Genomic DNA, 17,597 nt, shown 5'->3' with positions numbered 1-17,597 from the left:
ACCCCATAGCAGGGAGTTATAGCTCAGTGGTTTGAGCATTGGCCTGCTAAACCCAGGCCTGTGAGTTCAATCACTGAAGGGGCCATTTAGGAATTTGAAGCAAATGGGGTGGGGAGGGATGGTGCTTACTCCTGCCAAGAGGGCAGGGGACTGGACTTGATGAGGTCCCTTCCAGCTCTATGAGATGTGTGTGCATCTCTCTGACCCCCAAGCGTCTTCCCTGCCTCCTCGAGCCCTACTCCTCCCCTTCTTTCCAAGGGCACCCAGGAAAGCCCTGCAACCAGCCGGGTGAGCGGGAGCTGAGCACTGGAGTCACCTGCAGCTGGGAGGCGCTGGGGACGAGGGGGCGTGGCTGCGGGAGGTGCTGAGGACCCGCTAACTCTTCCCCAGAGCTAGGAGCAGACGGGGGGGACGCGGAGGCGGTGGCGCTGGTTGCGGCAGTAGGGGACCCAGAGCACGGGGGAGCTGCCAGACTCCATGAGCGGGTGGGGAAGGGAGAGGCCCGCGCCGGGCATGCCGCGCTGCATGCGGACCCTGAGGGAGAAGGGGCCGGCAGGACAAGAGGGTCAGTGGGGGAGGGGGAGACTCATATGGGACATAGGTCGGAGGGGCCTGGCCATATGAGCCTCACAGAGCAGCAACAGCGCTCCGCTACCACCCCAGGCCGACAGGTGGCGCTGCAGCGTGCCCGGCCCTGTGGCTGGCCGGCCGCATCCATTGGCCGGGGAGGGGGAGGCCGCTCCCCCGCCTGCCGTGCTGTAGTGGGGAGTTCCGGCCGCTGAGGACGTGGCTGCCCGGCTCCGCTGTTGCAAGTTCCGCTGCGGGCCGCGGCCTGCTGGCCTTGCCTGCCTTTCGAGCGCGGCGCGTGAGCGCGCCCGGCCGGCCCCAGCGCGCCGCGGGCGGAGGATGAGGAGGCGCCGCGGCCGGGGAGGCGGGCGCTGCGGCTCCTGAGGCCCGGCATGGAGGAGAGTTACAGCAGCGAGGCCCTGGCCGGCGGTGGCGGCGGGCTGGGGCCTGTGGATGTGCCCAGCGCCCGGTAACTGCCACTCCGCGCGCGAGGAAGTGGCTCAGACCCAGAGCGCGGGTCGCTGGGCCTCGGCTCGGTCCGCCGGCCGGGGGCGAGGGGAGGGTCTGCGCTGGCCGCCCATGGCCGCATTTAGCCCGGCTGGATCTCGTTCCCCCCTGTGCCCCTGCTGAGGAAATGCCCGTGACCTTTTGCTCTTTTGCAGGCTGACTAGATACATTGTGCTGCTGTGTCTGACCAAGTTCTTAAAGGCGCTGGGGCTCTTTGAATCCTACGATCTCCTGAAAGTGGTCCACCTTGTCCAGTTTCTCTTCCTAGTGCAGCTGGGGTAAGGGAGCCGTTGCTTACGCCTTTTATAGCACTGCCGCAGCTTCTTTCTCTGGGGCTAGTTTAATGGCAGTGAATACGTGGGTTTCTGCCCTTTAGTATTTATAGAAGATTCATTCTGAAAGGGGAAGAAAAGTTTCATTCATAAGACGACAAGCAAGTTTGTATACTCTGGCTTTGGATGGTAAAAGGATTTGTGGTGTGATGCACAGCTGTATGAAGCTATCGTTTATTTAACTGATAATAGATATACAACGGTGAATGCATTTAAAGTGATTGATCCCCAGTTCTGGTAATAGTCGCTGAATTTGAGAGGAAAAATATCTCAATGGAATCAGTAATATCCTGAATCCTAATCTTTGAAGTATATTTACTGTAATTTGAGAAACTGTAGGGAAGGAGGATTTTTTTTAAAAATACATTCATTAAAGTACTTATAGCTGCTGTTTTTAAACATAGGGTAAATACTGAGTAAAGGGAGTAAGTCTGTAACAAGAACATTTCGTTAAATAAAACTGAGATCAATGTGGTTATCCTTGCATTATCCTTATATTTGGATGGAAGCCTAACTGTTCTCTGTTCTTGAATCAGTTGTCATTAATAGCTTTGCTGGTAGCAAGACCATACAGGTTGAACCTCTGTAACCCAGCACGCAATGTTTAGGCAACATCCATGGTCTGGCATGATTGTGATTCGGCGATGTCCACTTGTCATGCGTGTGGCAAAGTTTTCTATGGTCGAGTAACATTTGTTTACAACCACCAGACCTGGGTTTTAGTGTTTTCTGATGATGTTTAGCTCTAAGTGTCTTATACGAGCCCGGTAAGTGTGGAAATGTTGGTAATGGTGCTAGATAATATCGGTCTCCTGTGGTTCAGCAAATTCTCTGGTTCAACAAACTGCTCAGGTCCTGAGGGTACGAGATTAGAGAGGTTCAACCTGTGCTAATTTAAGTTTAGCTCATAATGAGTTATGAAAGTTGTGCTATAACTTGACAACATTTGTTAATACCAGTTACCTTATGTTCTGAGGTGCTTGTCCCTCTGCCGCCCCCACTTTTGGGGTTTTTGCTTGTCTTTTCCCTAAGAACATCATCTTTTTTTTCCTTTTCTTTTCTGGTTGTTGGGAAGGTAGGATATTGGGTTTACTGTGTCAGACCAGGTATAGTAGAGGTGTGTGTGAGTGGCTATATTTAGATCTTATATACTCAGAAACCTTCAGATGAGGCACCTTAGAAATGAAAATCTGACAACAGAATTATTTAACCAAGCTCCTTTTCAAAACTCTAATCTTTTCTACACGTTTTCTTGCTTCAGTCCCGGTTAAGTGTGAATTAACAACCATTTGGCTATCCTTTCCCAGGCCTTTATGGCAAACAAAGCCAGAGCTAAAATTCACTTGTTATGAATAGCATACCAAAGTTTATGGCTACTTGAAAAGCCGAAATGAGGTAGGGGGAACAGAAACAGATTGAATCCCAATTGTTTTTCCCTCTAGAAAAAGCCAGGTACCAATAATTTAAAATACAAATAGAGCTGTAACATAATTACTTGTACAGGGAGAGAAATGATTGCCTAGAACTGGTTTGAATAATCAAATAGCTACATTTGAACTTCAGTGCCAGTGTGCTTAAAATAGTACACTAATGGAGATTATCTCTCCCCGCAATAGGTCTGCTTTTTTTATGGTTTTGTTTCAAAAGCCATTTTCTTCTGGAAAACCTGTAACCAAGCGCCAGGTGAGTTAATTTATACTTAATGCTTGAACACTTACTTTTAGATACCCTGGGACAATATGAATAATGGCTCTATTAGAATGTCTAGTGGCTCCATGGAAATGAAAGGGATGTTTCTGGTTTCATCTGAAAAATGTGGCTAGGATTTTCAAAATCACCTGAGTGACTTAAGAGTGCAAGTCCTCCTCCACCCATTCCCTATGCTGGTGAGGGGAAAGAGATGGCAAAGGGACTCTATTGTGTGAGGGAGAGTCTGAGCCATCATCTCTTCAGCCCCTGTGTGCTTCTCCCACAGTGCTGAGGAGTCAGAGCAGTTTTCAGAATGGAGTCTTAAATATGAAAAGAGAGAAATTCTGTCATGACCCCTTCTCTTCCCTTCCCATTCCCCCACATTCATATTCATTTATATAAAATTAATTATTTTGCCACTGCATAGTAGTTTGGAATGTATTTAGTAAGGAGGATCTGAACTCATTTAAAGAAATGTCCTAAAAATAAATCTGAGTTCAGAAAGCTCATGACAGAATTTTAAACAAAAGTTAGAGGGGGATTAAATTTATTGGTTTGGTCATACATCAGGAGAAAACATCTGTTAAGGGTTTTAATTTGATTTTAACTCACATTTTGGATTTTTAAGATTTTGGAGTAAGAATAATTTGAGTAGATTATCTAAAAATACAAATTACATCTAATTTTCTGTAGTTGTTTGGTTTAAAACAAGAAAATACATCTATTGTTTGCAGTATTAATGTAGCCATATTGGGATAGCTCAGTGGTTTGAGCATTGGCCTGCCAACCCAGGGTTTTGAGCTCAATCCTTGAGAGAGCCATTTAGGAGTCTGGGGCGCAAATAGATTTAAAAAAAAAAGTAGGGGGGATGGGATAGTGCTTAGTTCTGCTAAGAGGACAGGGGGCTGGACTGGATGACCTCCTGCGGTCCCTTTCAGTTCTATGAGATGTGTATCTCCATTTATTTATATTAGAGAGACCTTGGTGGATGAGTTAATATTTTTTATTGGACCAAAAGAACTTCTTACCCACTTTGTCTCACTAAAACACATCCTAAGTAGTTTTATTAAAACTTGAGCTTCATCTCTTGATTGAGTTCTAAAATCATAATTCTTCAGATCTCAGGTGCATGCTTAATTATAACCATATAAGTAGTCCCAGTTGACTTCAGTAGAACTGCTCCTTGGGATGAAAATCAAGCACATATGTAAGTATTTATTTGTAGGGTCAAGGCCTTGGTCTTGTAACTTTGAACAGCTTTACCGAGCACTGTGCATGCTTGTCAGATTTATTTTATTATTTAATACATGGAGTATTGGCATTTATGGACTATTAAGTAAATTTGACTTCAGACTAACTACTGTAACCCATGTTGGTTTTTTTAAAGGGGACTAAAACTACATTAAAAGAACTTGCTGCTGTGATAGAAAATGATAGGTATAAAGAATTTACCATAAAATTTCCTTCCAAACTTAAATATAATGGGGCATTGTGAAGTAGTCAAGACCAGTTAGAGTGTTCTTAATTTCTGAAGATGCTCTACAGAATATATTTTAATGTAGTGGTTGGTATGTGAATTGAATTTAACATTTTTTTTTAATTGCAGAAAATGTTAATAAAATGTTTTTCTTTTATAGTGGATCAAAATAGTTAAACATGCCATTGTTGGCTGTATCATTTCCCTTTTGTGGTTTTTTGGCCTCACTCTCTCTGGACCCCTCAGGTAATGCATATGCCTGAAAGCATACTTTGTTAGTATAAGCTAATACAATTAGTTTTACAGTTATTTGAAATGGCAATTCTGCACACACAATTTCTTTTTTTTCCATGAAGAGTGTTTGAAAGAAATGTTTTTGTTTATAAAAAAATAAATGCTCAGATGAGCAGCCATTATTCAGTCTGGTTTACTGCAGGACATCCTAGTTTACTGTTATAGTGTGAAGGGGCCAACTGCACAGTGGTGGTGATAATAGTCTTGGGTCTGTGGAGAGACTTGCATCATTCACCAATGGTTAGGGCCGTATCAAATTCACAGTCCATTTTGATCAATTTCAGAGTCATGTGTCTTTAAAAACTATAAATCTCATTGTTACAGATGTTTAAATCTGAAATTTCAGTGTTAAATTATAGGGGTCCTGACCAAAAAAAGAGTTGTGGGTGCAGGGCCACAAAATTATTGTACAGAGAGAGTTGCAGTACTGCTACCATTACTTCTGTACTGCTGTTGACAGAGGCACTGCCTTTTAGATCTGAGAAGCTGGAAAGCAACAGTTGCTGGCCAGGCGCTCGGCTCTGAAGTCAGACCCACTGCCACCAGCAGCACGGAAAAAGGAATGTCAAGAGTATGGTATTGCCATCCTTCTGCATTGCTGGCTGCAGAGCTGGGTGCAAGGCCAACACCTGCTGTTCCATGGTCATCCAGCTCTGAAGGCAGTGCAAAAGTAAGGATGACAATACTATGACCCTCTCCCCCAAAACTTACCCTGTAATCCTCCCCCCCCCCACACACACACTTCCTTTTGTGTCAGGACCCCCAATTTCAGAAATGTTGGTCTCCACTGTGAAATTTATATATAGGTTGAACCTCCCTAGTTTGGTATTCTTGGAACCTGACTGGTGGTGAACTAGAGAATTTGACAAACCAGATGAGGTCAGTGTTGTCTAGCTGCATTACCAACACTTCCATTGCTTACTGGGCTCTTAGAAAGTATTGGGTGTGTAAATTAGAGCTAAACAATAGTTTAGAACATTAAGAGCCATGACTGGTGGCTGTCAACGAACTTTACGGTATCAGGATAAATTTGGCCAAACCCTTATAAGTAGACATCCAGCTAACTACAATCATGCAGGACCATGGATGTTGCCATACCAGAGTGCCAAACTAGAAAGGTTCAACCTAAAGTATAGGATAAAAGCACACAAAAGAGCAGATTTCATGAGGGGGGGAGACCAGATTTTACATGATGCATTTTTCATGCCCATGGAATATGGTGGGACCGTGGTGATTGTCCCTTTAGTTCATTAAGTGGTAATCTTGGCAGATTCAGAAAGGATCTGATAAAAGGATGACACTGGAATTCCTGGCAGTGGAAAGTTCTAAGAGACCCTCTCTCTGAGTGGGTTGGTAGCTGTGTTAGTCTGTAGCTTCACAAAACACAAGCAGTCCTGTAGCACCTTAACACTAAGGATTTTATTAATTAGGAAATGAGCTTACATGGGTAATACCCATATCATCAAACTGGAAGGGAGCTTGAGAGATTGAGTCCAGTCCTCTGCACTCACAGCAGGACCTGTTGCCATCCCTGCCCCTGCCATGCCCCCTCCCTCCTTTTTTTAAAAATCTAACCTACCTCAGGCCTTTCAGAGGCTGAACTCTCAACCTTGGGTTTACAAGGCCAGTGCTTTAAGCACTGACCTATTCCTCTACTCCAGTACTTGATTTGAAGTGCGTATTACTCATGAAAAATATTTACCTTATAAATAAAGTTGTTAGTCTTTAAGGTGCTACAGAACTGCTTTTTCTCCCTGAGTGAATGTGTGAAGACGGGGCCTAAAGCTATCAAATTCTGCAAAAGTTAAGCTTTTGTTTGTCTTTAAAAATAAGTGTTCAGCTCTTATGACAGCAAAGGTAGCTTTACTGCTGTTTCTCAGATCAGCTGAAAGTTCCAGAGTCTTTGAATGCTAGAAGTTTTCCAAAGCAGAAGTAAAAATTGTGTGTCTTGTAGTAAGTTTTACTGCCGCTAGTAAGAAAACTATGGGCAGTCACTTGCAAACTTCTGCAGCTTGGGAAAGTTACCAGACATAAAGGAAGTCACTGGAGTTATGAATGGGGGATGAGGACCCAAAACTGAGAGCTATAAGTTTTCAGCATTGAGAAGGTTGTATGAGATGGCAGAGTAGTGAAAATCAAATCCTCGGTAATCAGAAGTTAAGGTAAAAGAAAGGGTCCTATTCCCAGCCAGAGAACAGTGAACCTCAATTTTATCAGATGTTTTTGTAATAGGAACAGTAATTCTTGGTGCTCTAACACATGCTACTGTTTACAAACGTTTAGGTAGTTATTACTCAATTATATGATCTATGGTTTGAGCTAGAAAATAGGTGTTTTTATGTGACTTGTCATCATGCTAGAGTCCTTTCAACAGCTGGATCATTGGACTAGACTACACATTTTTGAACTGCACAGTGTTACTATGAAACCATAGAATAAGTCCTTGACTTCCCATTTAATTTTTAGTTGAAACCAGGGATGCCAAGCTGGTGCAGTACATTGAAACTGACATGATAAAAATTGGTGTCTTTCTCGTTTTGTAGGACATTGTTGCTGTTTGAGCACAGTGATGTTGTTGTTGTCTCGCTGCTTAGTGTATTGTTCACAAGTTCAGGAGGAGGACCATCAAAGGTATTTAAATATATTTGTGTTGAAAATAAAGTTACATTTAGAACTATAATTCTATAATAGATAACAAATATTCAGGAATTCAGTAGAGGTAAACCTAATTGCTTCTGACTCAAATTGATAAGTGGTTTAGGTAAATTATGTATATTTTAAGTGTATTTATTCAGTTAAAACAGGAACAGGTGGCACACCAAGAGTAGCAACATAGATAGGTGTTGTACATACACGATGAAGAAGACATGCAAGGAGTTCATTTGTATTCAGCAGAAACTAAATGTTATTTTGCATTTCAATATCACTTTCTTTCCAAGAACTTCTAAATGCAGATGCTAGTAAATAAAGTTTCAAATCTCTGTGATCAGAGAAACAAGGAAATATTCTCATCTTATGGATGTTTTATCTGAAATACAACATGATTAGGTGATATTCCCAAGGCCATACAGCAACCATGGTACCTTCTCAAGACAAATTAATTTATACTTTTCATCTGTAGATTTCAGTGTGCTTTGCAAAGGAAGCAAATTTTACAATGGTGGGGGAAGAGGGGAACAGAACTGCTGTGACTTGCCCAAAGTCCTCTAACAAGTCTGCTTAGAAGCTGTATTTTTTTAACCAAGATGAGTTTCCCCAAAAGTATTTTGTTTTAGCTTTGTTTTTCCTCATGTTCACACTTACATGGTACATCTGTGGGGAAGGGAACACCCCCCTTCTTTAAAAATACAAAACAAAAACATCTTTCAGTGTTTGTCATCCAAATTAGCCATTTTAAATTCATGATCTTTTGTTGTCTTTCCAGACAAGAGGTGCTGCTTTTTTCATCATTGCTGTGATCTGCTTGTTGCTTTTTGATAATGATGATCTCATGGCTAAAATTGCAGAACATCGTATCCTTTCTTATGTGTTTGGCGTAAACATGTAAGTTAGCCTTGTTTCAGCTGCATTTTCCCATCTGGAGCTTTGTACTCATGACTGGAGATAGGAGGAAATAATCATTTTAACTTTAGTGATAAAGCATCAGCTATAAATAATTAGTTTAAATTAACATGATGGGAAAAAATCCCAAATTAGTTGATTACCAAGCCCTTTCAGCTAACTAGAAGCTTCTCCGAGTTTCCTCATCAGCGAAAGCTTGAAGCCTATTTCCCAGAAATTGTGGATGCTCAGCACCTCATAGTGGCTATGTCTACACTACAGAGATCTTTCGAAAGAAGCCTTCCGTAAGGTCTCTTCCAAAAGAACTTCTTTCAAAAGAGTGTGTCCACACACAAAAAAAAGTGGATCAGAAGAGTCATCTGCTCTTTCAAAAGAGAGCATCCAGAACACCCCGCTCTTTCAAAATCAGGTGCCAGCAGGACTGCTCTTTCGAATGAAGGGCTCTGAAGAGTATCTACACACATTTTCTTTCAAAAGATGTTCTTCCTGAAATGGAAGTGGAAGAGCACTTTCAAAAGGAGTGTTTCATTCTTTCGATTTACTTTTGAAAGAACACTTTTTTTGTGTGTGGATGCTCTGTGGGATCTTTAGAAAGGGCCAAAAAGTTTCCAAAAATGTTTTGAAAGAACTTGCTAGCGTAGACTTGTCCAGTATGTCTATATTGCACAGGTAACCTGCATGGATTGGCACCTGGATTAGCCTAGCCTGGGGTGAATCTCCCCACTGCAAAGCTGAACCCATGTGTTTGTGTCCTCTCTGTTTCTGGACTCCCTTGTGTGTCTGGGATATGTGCCATGGTTCTTAGTGCTGAGATGTGCAAATATTTTTTTTCATTCAGTTTGTTAGGTGCAGAAGAGCTTGTCTGCCCTTTGGGAAGAATTGTGGGAAGGGCATTAGAAGCCTATCAGCACTCAAGTGGTTCCTCATTGCAAATTTTATGGGCTCAGACTAAGTTAGAGGGTCTTGGGGTCTACACACTGTACTAGGTAAGATTAACCATGCTTAAAGCATTTCCAAACCTGAAGGAAAGGTTTTTGTCTGTAGACATAAGGAGATTAAAACCACAGTAACAGCTCTGGTTAATTAGGCAGTATAAACACGCCATCAGAAAACAACTCAGCTTTGGTGTCTGTATGTAGGAGTTCCTAATTTTAGACACGCTCTGTTAAAAATTTTGACTCAAGTATCTAGTTGGGTCTTAAAGCGTGGTTAGGTGATCAGCCATCTTGAGGGCCTTTCACATCTGAAAGACAAAAGTTTGTTTGACTGTCTCAGTAATCTCAACTCCCAGTTGGCCTCTGTCTTTGGTTTCTTAGCATCTCAAAAATTTGAAAGGTTAAGAAGGCTGCCTTTTTAGAAACTTTCCTGTTTCTCATGTTTTTTTTGAGCCAAACATTCTCTCTAATCCATTCGTTTTGGCCTTCTTAAGTTATTTTCAAGTTTTCCTTCTTATTGCTGGTAAGGGTCTTCCTTTACAACACTTAAGTTTCTTAACCAAACTCAAGATAACTCTTGAATTTCATATTTATTTTGCATGGTCTCTCATCCTCACACAGTCTTACTAGTTGTTTTCCTTCACTTTCTGTAAGAAGCAAGTGAAATTGGTCTAAAACACAAATTTTACCAGTTCACAGGAATAATTTTTTAAAACTCTTCTTGATTGCCCCTCTTTTTGTCAAATTCATTAAATTTTGTCAAATTTAATTTTTTGTTTGGATACTCTTAAAGGCTGTCTATTAATAGAATTGTTCATACTTTTGACATTTCAGTGATAAATATTGTAATGCTTCAGGTGAAAAATCATAAGTTTATTTCTGGTATCTAGTTCATCCACATAATTGTCAGATTCAACACCAATATCAAGACTAAATATTTTGCATAAGCTGAAGTTCTGTCACTGGATATTTTGTATATTTTCCCTATGGAAGCAACAGATACATGGACTTCTACAGTTTAAAATTATCTAAACTTCAAAGCTTTGTTTGATTCAAATTGTACTTACTTTAAATGTACATTGAGTCCACTGCTGATCTCCTGTGGTGTTTACAGTTTCTGGACCTCTGGCATACCCATAGCTGGGTTTTCTGTATTTTTAGATAATATCGGATGAGGTGCTATTAATTCTGTTGAGATGTGGTTGAGCAGTAGGAAGAGTGTTCACTGGGAGAATTTTCCTTAACTTAATTTGTTTAGCTGAAGGACATCATGATAGTGCTCTTACCCATGTTCTTTATACAATCATTGCTTTCCTAGGAGTTGCAGATCACAAGGTAAATTGCTTTCTTCTCCAACCTACAACCTGAATTATTGAATTGTGTGTTTGAAGAAAGGGTATTCAAAATGTCCTATCCACTATTTACTGAGTAGCACTTTGCTATAGTACACAATACATAAATTTGTTCCTTTTTCACTTGAAATAATTTTTTCAGTGGTCCCTTAGATATCATCTTATATAGCTGTCTCTTTCCCACTCTACCTGGAGCCTAAGCATCAGATCCTGATCTCCTCATCTGAGTTGTGTGATACCTAATTCTCCCTTATAATACTCATGTATCTGACAAAGCAGGCCTTTGCCTATGAAAGTTTATGCTCCAAAGTGTCTGTTAGTCTTCAAGGTGCCACAAGATGACTTGTTCTCTAATTTTCCCTGTAGCACTATTTTAATTAATGGACTTTTTAGTGAGTAAAGTGTCAGAATCATGATGTCTGCGGCTTACTGCTGCGTGGCGGGGGGAGACTACCTGTCACTCATCAGTTGGTTCTGTTGCTGGAACTGCTGCACTGAGAAACCAAAAGAAAATAGTGAATTTCTGACAAAGATAGAAAACACCAACATTATTTGAAAATAAATCAAACAGATGAGTTAAGTGAAGTTGGTGTCAGGAGTAGCTGTTAGTCTGTAGCTTCACCAATAGCAAGCAGTCATGTACCTTCTTAGAGACTTGTTTATTATTTGTAAGTTAAATTGATTAACCTAGCACAGGGTAGATTAGACCTAACAAATATGAGAAACTAATTCTGTATATGCAAATATATTTTATAAAGATTAGGGAACAATTTGTAAAGAAATGACACAGGGCTGAAGTGAAGGTTGATAAATACAAAGGGTATGGAAAACATAGATGGAGAGCAGAGTAACTTTATATTTTGATGATTCCAGTTTATTTCTAAATGTTTCCAATGTGTTACTTTTTGTGAATGGAAGAAGTGAGACTGGCCAGGGAAATTAAAGTTTTGGTTCCAGTTAGAAATTACGATGGTCTGTAGACTAAAAGTCATAAAACATTACGGTTACACATAAAGCTTTATTTTTGGCTAGGGAGACGGGAGGAATGAAGGAGGGGGAATTCCCTGTCTGCCTTGCCTCAAATACATAAATGGAGGACATAAGGAAAAAATATTAATATTCTATCATAGATACTACTTCTACTGGAACGAGGTAATTGACTCTAGTACTACTACTAAGATCTCTTTGTGTTCCAGGGTGGCGTGCTGTTGCTGGTACTGGCATTGTGTTGCAAGGTTGGTTTTCATGTGGCTTCCCGAAAGCTTTCTGTAGATGTAGGTGGAGCCAAGCGTCTTCAAGCTTTGTCTCATCTTGTTTCCGTTCTTCTGTTGTGCCCATGGGTCATCGTCCTATCTCTAACAATTGAGGTAACATCATGGCAAGTGTTTGTTGGCAAAAGTGAATGATATTCTAAAACTGAATTTATAAACTGCATCATATGCCTTTCTTTTACAAAAACCTTACATTGAGACTTTTGTTTGAAAAATGTGTAGTTTTCATATGCGCGGTATTTCTTATACCTACTTCTGTGTAAATTTTTTTGGGGTATGATCTCTCAATAGTCATAAGAGGCTATTTTGGACTGCTTGCAGTAGTTTTTCTCTAGTAACATGACAGCACCGCTGATGAAGAATATATTGAGAGAGAGAGATTGTTTCCCTACGGGAAATACATGTTCTCACTTTGAGGTTTTTCACCACTATCTTTTGCTGTACAAGTAAATCAATAGAAAACACTTATATAGCAAATCAACTTCATTAATTTCCTAAAAGTGTCTAATGAATAGTGAAAGTGCAGTAGAGTAAATACTAGATACATCTGGTACTATATGTAGGTGCTGCCAACTTGTGATGAGTGCTACTAAGAATTTGTTCTTTTTATCACAGAGTAAAGTAGAATCCTGGTCCTCTCTCATCATGCCTTTCGTAACAGTTATCTTTTTCGTCGTGATCTTGGATTTTTATGTGGACTCCATATGTTCGGTCAAGATGGAAGCCTCAAAGTGTGCCCGTTATGGATCGCTGTTCATTTTGATTAGTGCATTGCTCTTTGGCAGCTTCTGGACACATCCAATAACCGATCATCTTCGTACTGTGAACAAACCAGCCCACCATGAAATCACAGAGCATGTGCTTTCTGGAGGAGTGGTAGTGAGTGCCATTTTCTTCATTTTATGTATGTATTCCATTTCTTCCTTTCAATGATAAACCAGTGAAAATAGTTATATATTACTGGAAGGATGCCAAAAATATTTCCCTGTAGAATTCCACCACAGTTGCTTCTATGGATTTCATTCCACAGCTATGTTCATTATTCACTGTCTACAAAAACGATGCACATCCCAGTGTACTGGGTGGTTTAAATCAGGTTTCCCAGTGATACCTCACATTTCTTATGCAATGGTGCAAATCTTATCCCTAAAACATGTTCATTTACACATTGGTACAGCGTTTTACAATATCTAAAGAGGGTATAAGTTGTGTAAATTTTTAGGTTGATTTTTATTAATTTCAGAAATAAATACTCATTACCTGTGTTAAGCTGCAGGTGCAGCAGCAGTACATTAGAAGTAGTAAGAACTAGATTGCACAACACACAATAGCCCTTGTATTTTATTAAGCTAAATGTTAGATAAATGTTTTACATTTGCATTTGCAGCAGTCTCTAAAGATGCTGGTTGATGGTAGTCCTTAAGCTCTCTTTTTGTTTTCAAATTTTTATTTATTCTAACAGACAAGCCCTTAGAACACTAAACATGTCATGTCCTAAAAACTTGTACAACTAGCTCTCATTTTCCTCTCTCACATTGTCATTTTAATTCAAAAATTGAAATAGAAATATGAAATTTCTTGCCTTTTCAGCTGGGTCAGTTTTCTTAGCTTTAATTGAATAATACCAAACGATGAAAATATTCTCTCTGTTTGCAAAAGAAACTACTGCTGTGAAAAGTTGAGTTAGCAACTGAAGGAACTCTATTTTAAGGGAATTCAGGCCAATTCGGGGGAGTGCCTTTGTTCAAATCATCTGGAAACATGTATTGATCAAATGGTTTCACTCCAGCCCAGAAATTTGTTATGACTGGGATAACTGAGGAGTGATGTTGAGCTGCTTATGTCATGTCAGCGGCAGCAGCAGCCGCTTCAGCAGTTAAGACTGTACCTTTACATCTGGGGTTAAGAATGTTTGCAGGAAGATGAAGTAGAGTTAGTGTTTGCAGGTTTTTGGTGAGATTTCTTTCATCAACATTTTTTGAAGTGCTTTCCAGATTTCAACAGCATGAGCAGTGCACCAGCAATTTCGCTGAGGTTTGTTCAAGGCTATCAGTAATAAGTTTTAGTGTACTGAGCACATCCTCTACATTCCTCTTTAATCCAACATTAGATACATTGGATGAGATCTATTTAATTGTGGCTTTACAAAATTTTATGAGACTAGGCCAGTTCTTATTAAATTGTTCAAAACAGTCATCCGCAGAATACTTCAAACGTGCTGAGAGAGAATTAGTTTGGATCCTTCTGCTCCTGCTCTCTTCACTGAAGTGGAAATAAAATGGTTGTTACAGAAGTATTTTGTGATTTCAACAACATTTTCTTTTTATTCCTGGAGAGGATGTACTTGAGTCTTTGGCTAAAAGATGCATTAAATTGGCACTGCAGCCAAATGTTGTTTTGTTTCTTCAGAGTATCTTCTCATCTTTACCATGTTTGCAGCATTGACTGTGACAAAACTGCACGTGATAGTTGAACTTTTTGTTCACACTTTGTTACAACTTTCACTGCAACTTCTTTTAAATATTCTGTTGTTGTGGGCATTTCAGAAACAACATATGTCAGGAAAGGTATGGAACCCCATATTTTGTTGTTACTGGATCAATGTACACATTGCTCCACCCATTAAGGCTTCAGCTGCCAAATATCTCCTCAGTATTTTTGCAGTGTTCAAGTTCCTTCTCATGCACTTTATCTAGCAACCTTACACCCATATGTGCTCTACCACGTGGAATGTAGTTTGGTTGTAAGGACTGAACCATGTTAAGGTGTTTATTGTTAGCAATACAAACAGGAGAATTTGTGGCATAAATGAACCATGCAATCTTTTCATCGATGGTGTCTTGTTCGTATTTGCAGGTCCTTACTACAAATCCATCCATGGTGATTGTTTTACGGAATAATAGAAATACTTTGCTTGCTATTGATACTTTTTGTATGCAATAAGTTTAGTTGCACCATTGCTGTTAAAAGTACCAACGGATGACTCTGAAGGTGTTGTACAAAGACTTTCTTGTGCTTAAATGGCATTCTGAAACAAAATTCAAAAATGATTTTTGAATAGTTGTTCTTAGTGCTTCTCACTCTATTGTTCAGTTATCATATACATTTTTTTTAAGCAAGGATGCAGATATGGTTCCAAATTACCAAACAAGCCAAGACTGACTATACTTGGAGTGCATTTCGTTTTGGAGTAAGCCCTAATGAACTCACTGGCACTTTTTTTGAAAAAGCTAGTGAAGAATGGGGTTTCATTGGGAAAGCTGAGTTATGCTGAAGTGAAACAGGGAATAGATTTATAGCATCACCGTTATGGTCTGTGATTATGCTGTTCCAAAATAAGGGGTCTGTATTATACAATATTAAATAAGAAAATGACAATGGCAACTGGAAACTCTAGATATCATGCTGCATTTTTGTGAACCCTATACTTAGGTTATAGATTCTAAACCTACTTAACTAAGACATATGGATTATTTAAGATAAACTTTATTTTTTGCTAGTAACATCCAACATAGCAAACAGCATGGAAATGTACATTTTCAATCACAGTATTATACTAAAAGGCATGGAAAAATGATGCATTGCAAAGTGAATTATTAAAGTTACTAACCAGTTGGTCAACATTTGTTCTTCAAACATATCCGCATCATTTTCTCCTAATAAGCAGTTTTCCCTATGATTGTTTCTTGCAATTAGGCCCTGCATCATCATCTTGCAGTGTTTACACTTGGTACATTTTTCCGCTCTTACCCAAGGAATACATTTATTCAACATGGTCCCAGAAAGGGTCTCTCTTATGCCCAGAAGGCATGACAGTTTTTTTTTCCCTGAGGCAAAAGTGTGGAGGAATATAGGAAGCAGCGTGTGCGTGTGCTGAATAATGTCTTCTCTCTTTCTTTATGGTCGACTCCACTGTTCCTTCTATGCTGCTTTCGTCCGTCCTATAAATTGTCTCTGTCCTTTAAACAATGTCTTAACTAACTCCTCTGCAGTGTGTAGCCCAGGACCACCACATAAGCACAGAACAAAATCAGTCCCATCCAGCTGGTGTCTGTCTTTACACGCTGTTACTTTACTGAGAAACAGAAATTGAAAGTTCAACTTTCAAAGCAAAAGCTGGCAGTTAGGCTGGACGGACAAGAGCCCTTAATTTTTATGCGACTGTGAGTGTAGATATTACATGTTTGTGATGAGATTTAATTTGTAACTTATTTAAAAATAAATCTTGTATTTTATTGATTTAAAATATAATTTAAATCTTGTTAGTTTTTTCTTTTCCTTTATTTTTATCCACTTTGCTTATGGAAATGTTCAAAACAGTAAAATGTAATGGTAGCCTTGAAAACGAAGTTGGTAGCTTTCACCACCTTGATATGCTTGTGGAAGTTTTAATAATTAATAAAACACTTTGCATTATGAATTTGCTATAAAAGGTTAAAAACAACAAAATCCTCTCTCTCCCTCTCTTTGCAGCTGCCAATGTTCTGTCCTCCCCCTCGAGGAAAGGGCAGAAAGGCACTCTTATTGGCTATTCTCCTGAAGGCATTCCTCTATATAATTTTATGGGTGATGCGTTGCAGCATAGTTCTCAGTCATTACCCCGGTTTATTAAAGAGTCACTGAAACAAATCCTTGAGGAGTCTGACTCTAGACAGATTTTCTACTTCTTGTGCCTAAATCTGGTAAGTGTGCTTTTTAACCCTAATGACAAATCATAGTAGAAAAAGGAGTCATTCTTTAAAATTTACTGAACCTTTAATACGAGCGTTAATTGTTTTTGGCATAGTTAATTTAGTAGAATCTTTTTGTTGGGTCTGCTGGACAAGAGGATAGTTTGAGTTATAATGTTAATATGAATAGTGATGGCGTCTTATATGTATAGTGACTAGCACAAGGGGTCCGACTCTTTGGGGCACTATTGCAATATAAACATACCATGACAAAGCACTGAATACAAAGACTGGCACCTGTTTCCTGCCCTGAAGACCTAACAATCTAATATGCACAAGACACTCACTCTTTACTGACTTCAAGACAGAGATCAAGGTATGAAGGATTTTGGAATAAATTGACTTGAAGTGGAGATAACGATTGGTGGATAAGAATTGAAAAACAATTCCAAATGCATGTGACAGGATGACAGATGAAAGATGACAGCGAAACAAAATAATCAATGGGTGGTAGGAGACAACGATTAAAGGTATAGTGGGAGAGTAGGGGAGATCACATAAGACCTAGCACATATCAGCAGTGAGCTTTGGTTCCTACAAGTTAGGTAGAAGATGGGAAGCTTATTTGAAGCATTCAAAGAGGATGACAACATCAATACAGGGAGATCGGTTTAGTGTGTCATTTTGGAGTAGACAGAAGTAGAGGCGTGAAATGGGGAACCTGCATGGGCTTGGGTTACATTAACTGAAATGCAAAATAAATCAATGCAAATCTAATGTTAGCAAATAAAATTCAAATAATTTTCCAAGAGTGTAAAAGTTTGGATCTGAGGGGACTAAGTATCAAAGGGTATGTAGACACTGTAATGAGACAGCCATGGCTGGCCCATTCCAGCTGACTCAGCCTCACAGGGCTCTGGCTAAGAGGCTGTTATAATTAAA

At 39.8% G+C, this 17,597-nt stretch overlaps 1 protein-coding gene across 2 annotated transcripts in view; it reads left to right on the top strand.

Moving 5' to 3' along the window:
- The first annotated feature begins 792 nt into the window (after positions 1–792).
- Positions 793–17,597, top strand: part of SLC30A5 (solute carrier family 30 member 5) — a 32,035-nt gene continuing 15,230 nt past the window's right edge. The window contains exons 1-10 of one of the 2 annotated variants that reach the window (XM_074995479.1): positions 793–1,036; positions 1,230–1,352; positions 3,023–3,089; positions 4,733–4,818; positions 7,410–7,497; positions 8,291–8,378; positions 10,621–10,697; positions 11,911–12,081; positions 12,601–12,889; positions 16,459–16,667. In XM_074995479.1, the coding sequence (XP_074851580.1) occupies positions 960–1,036; positions 1,230–1,352; positions 3,023–3,089; positions 4,733–4,818; positions 7,410–7,497; positions 8,291–8,378; positions 10,621–10,697; positions 11,911–12,081; positions 12,601–12,889; positions 16,459–16,667 (1,275 nt within the window). In that variant the 5' untranslated portion in view covers positions 793–959. The remainder of the gene's footprint in view (positions 1,037–1,229; positions 1,353–3,022; positions 3,090–4,732; positions 4,819–7,409; positions 7,498–8,290; positions 8,379–10,620; positions 10,698–11,910; positions 12,082–12,600; positions 12,890–16,458; positions 16,668–17,597) is intronic. The other variant, XM_074995480.1, reaches the window with a different exon arrangement.

Source organism: Carettochelys insculpta, chromosome 5 (genome assembly GCF_033958435.1).
Source record: "Carettochelys insculpta isolate YL-2023 chromosome 5, ASM3395843v1, whole genome shotgun sequence".
Classification (NCBI taxonomy): domain Eukaryota; kingdom Metazoa; phylum Chordata; order Testudines; family Carettochelyidae; genus Carettochelys; species Carettochelys insculpta.
This window is presented reverse-complemented; position numbering and strand designations above follow the sequence as displayed.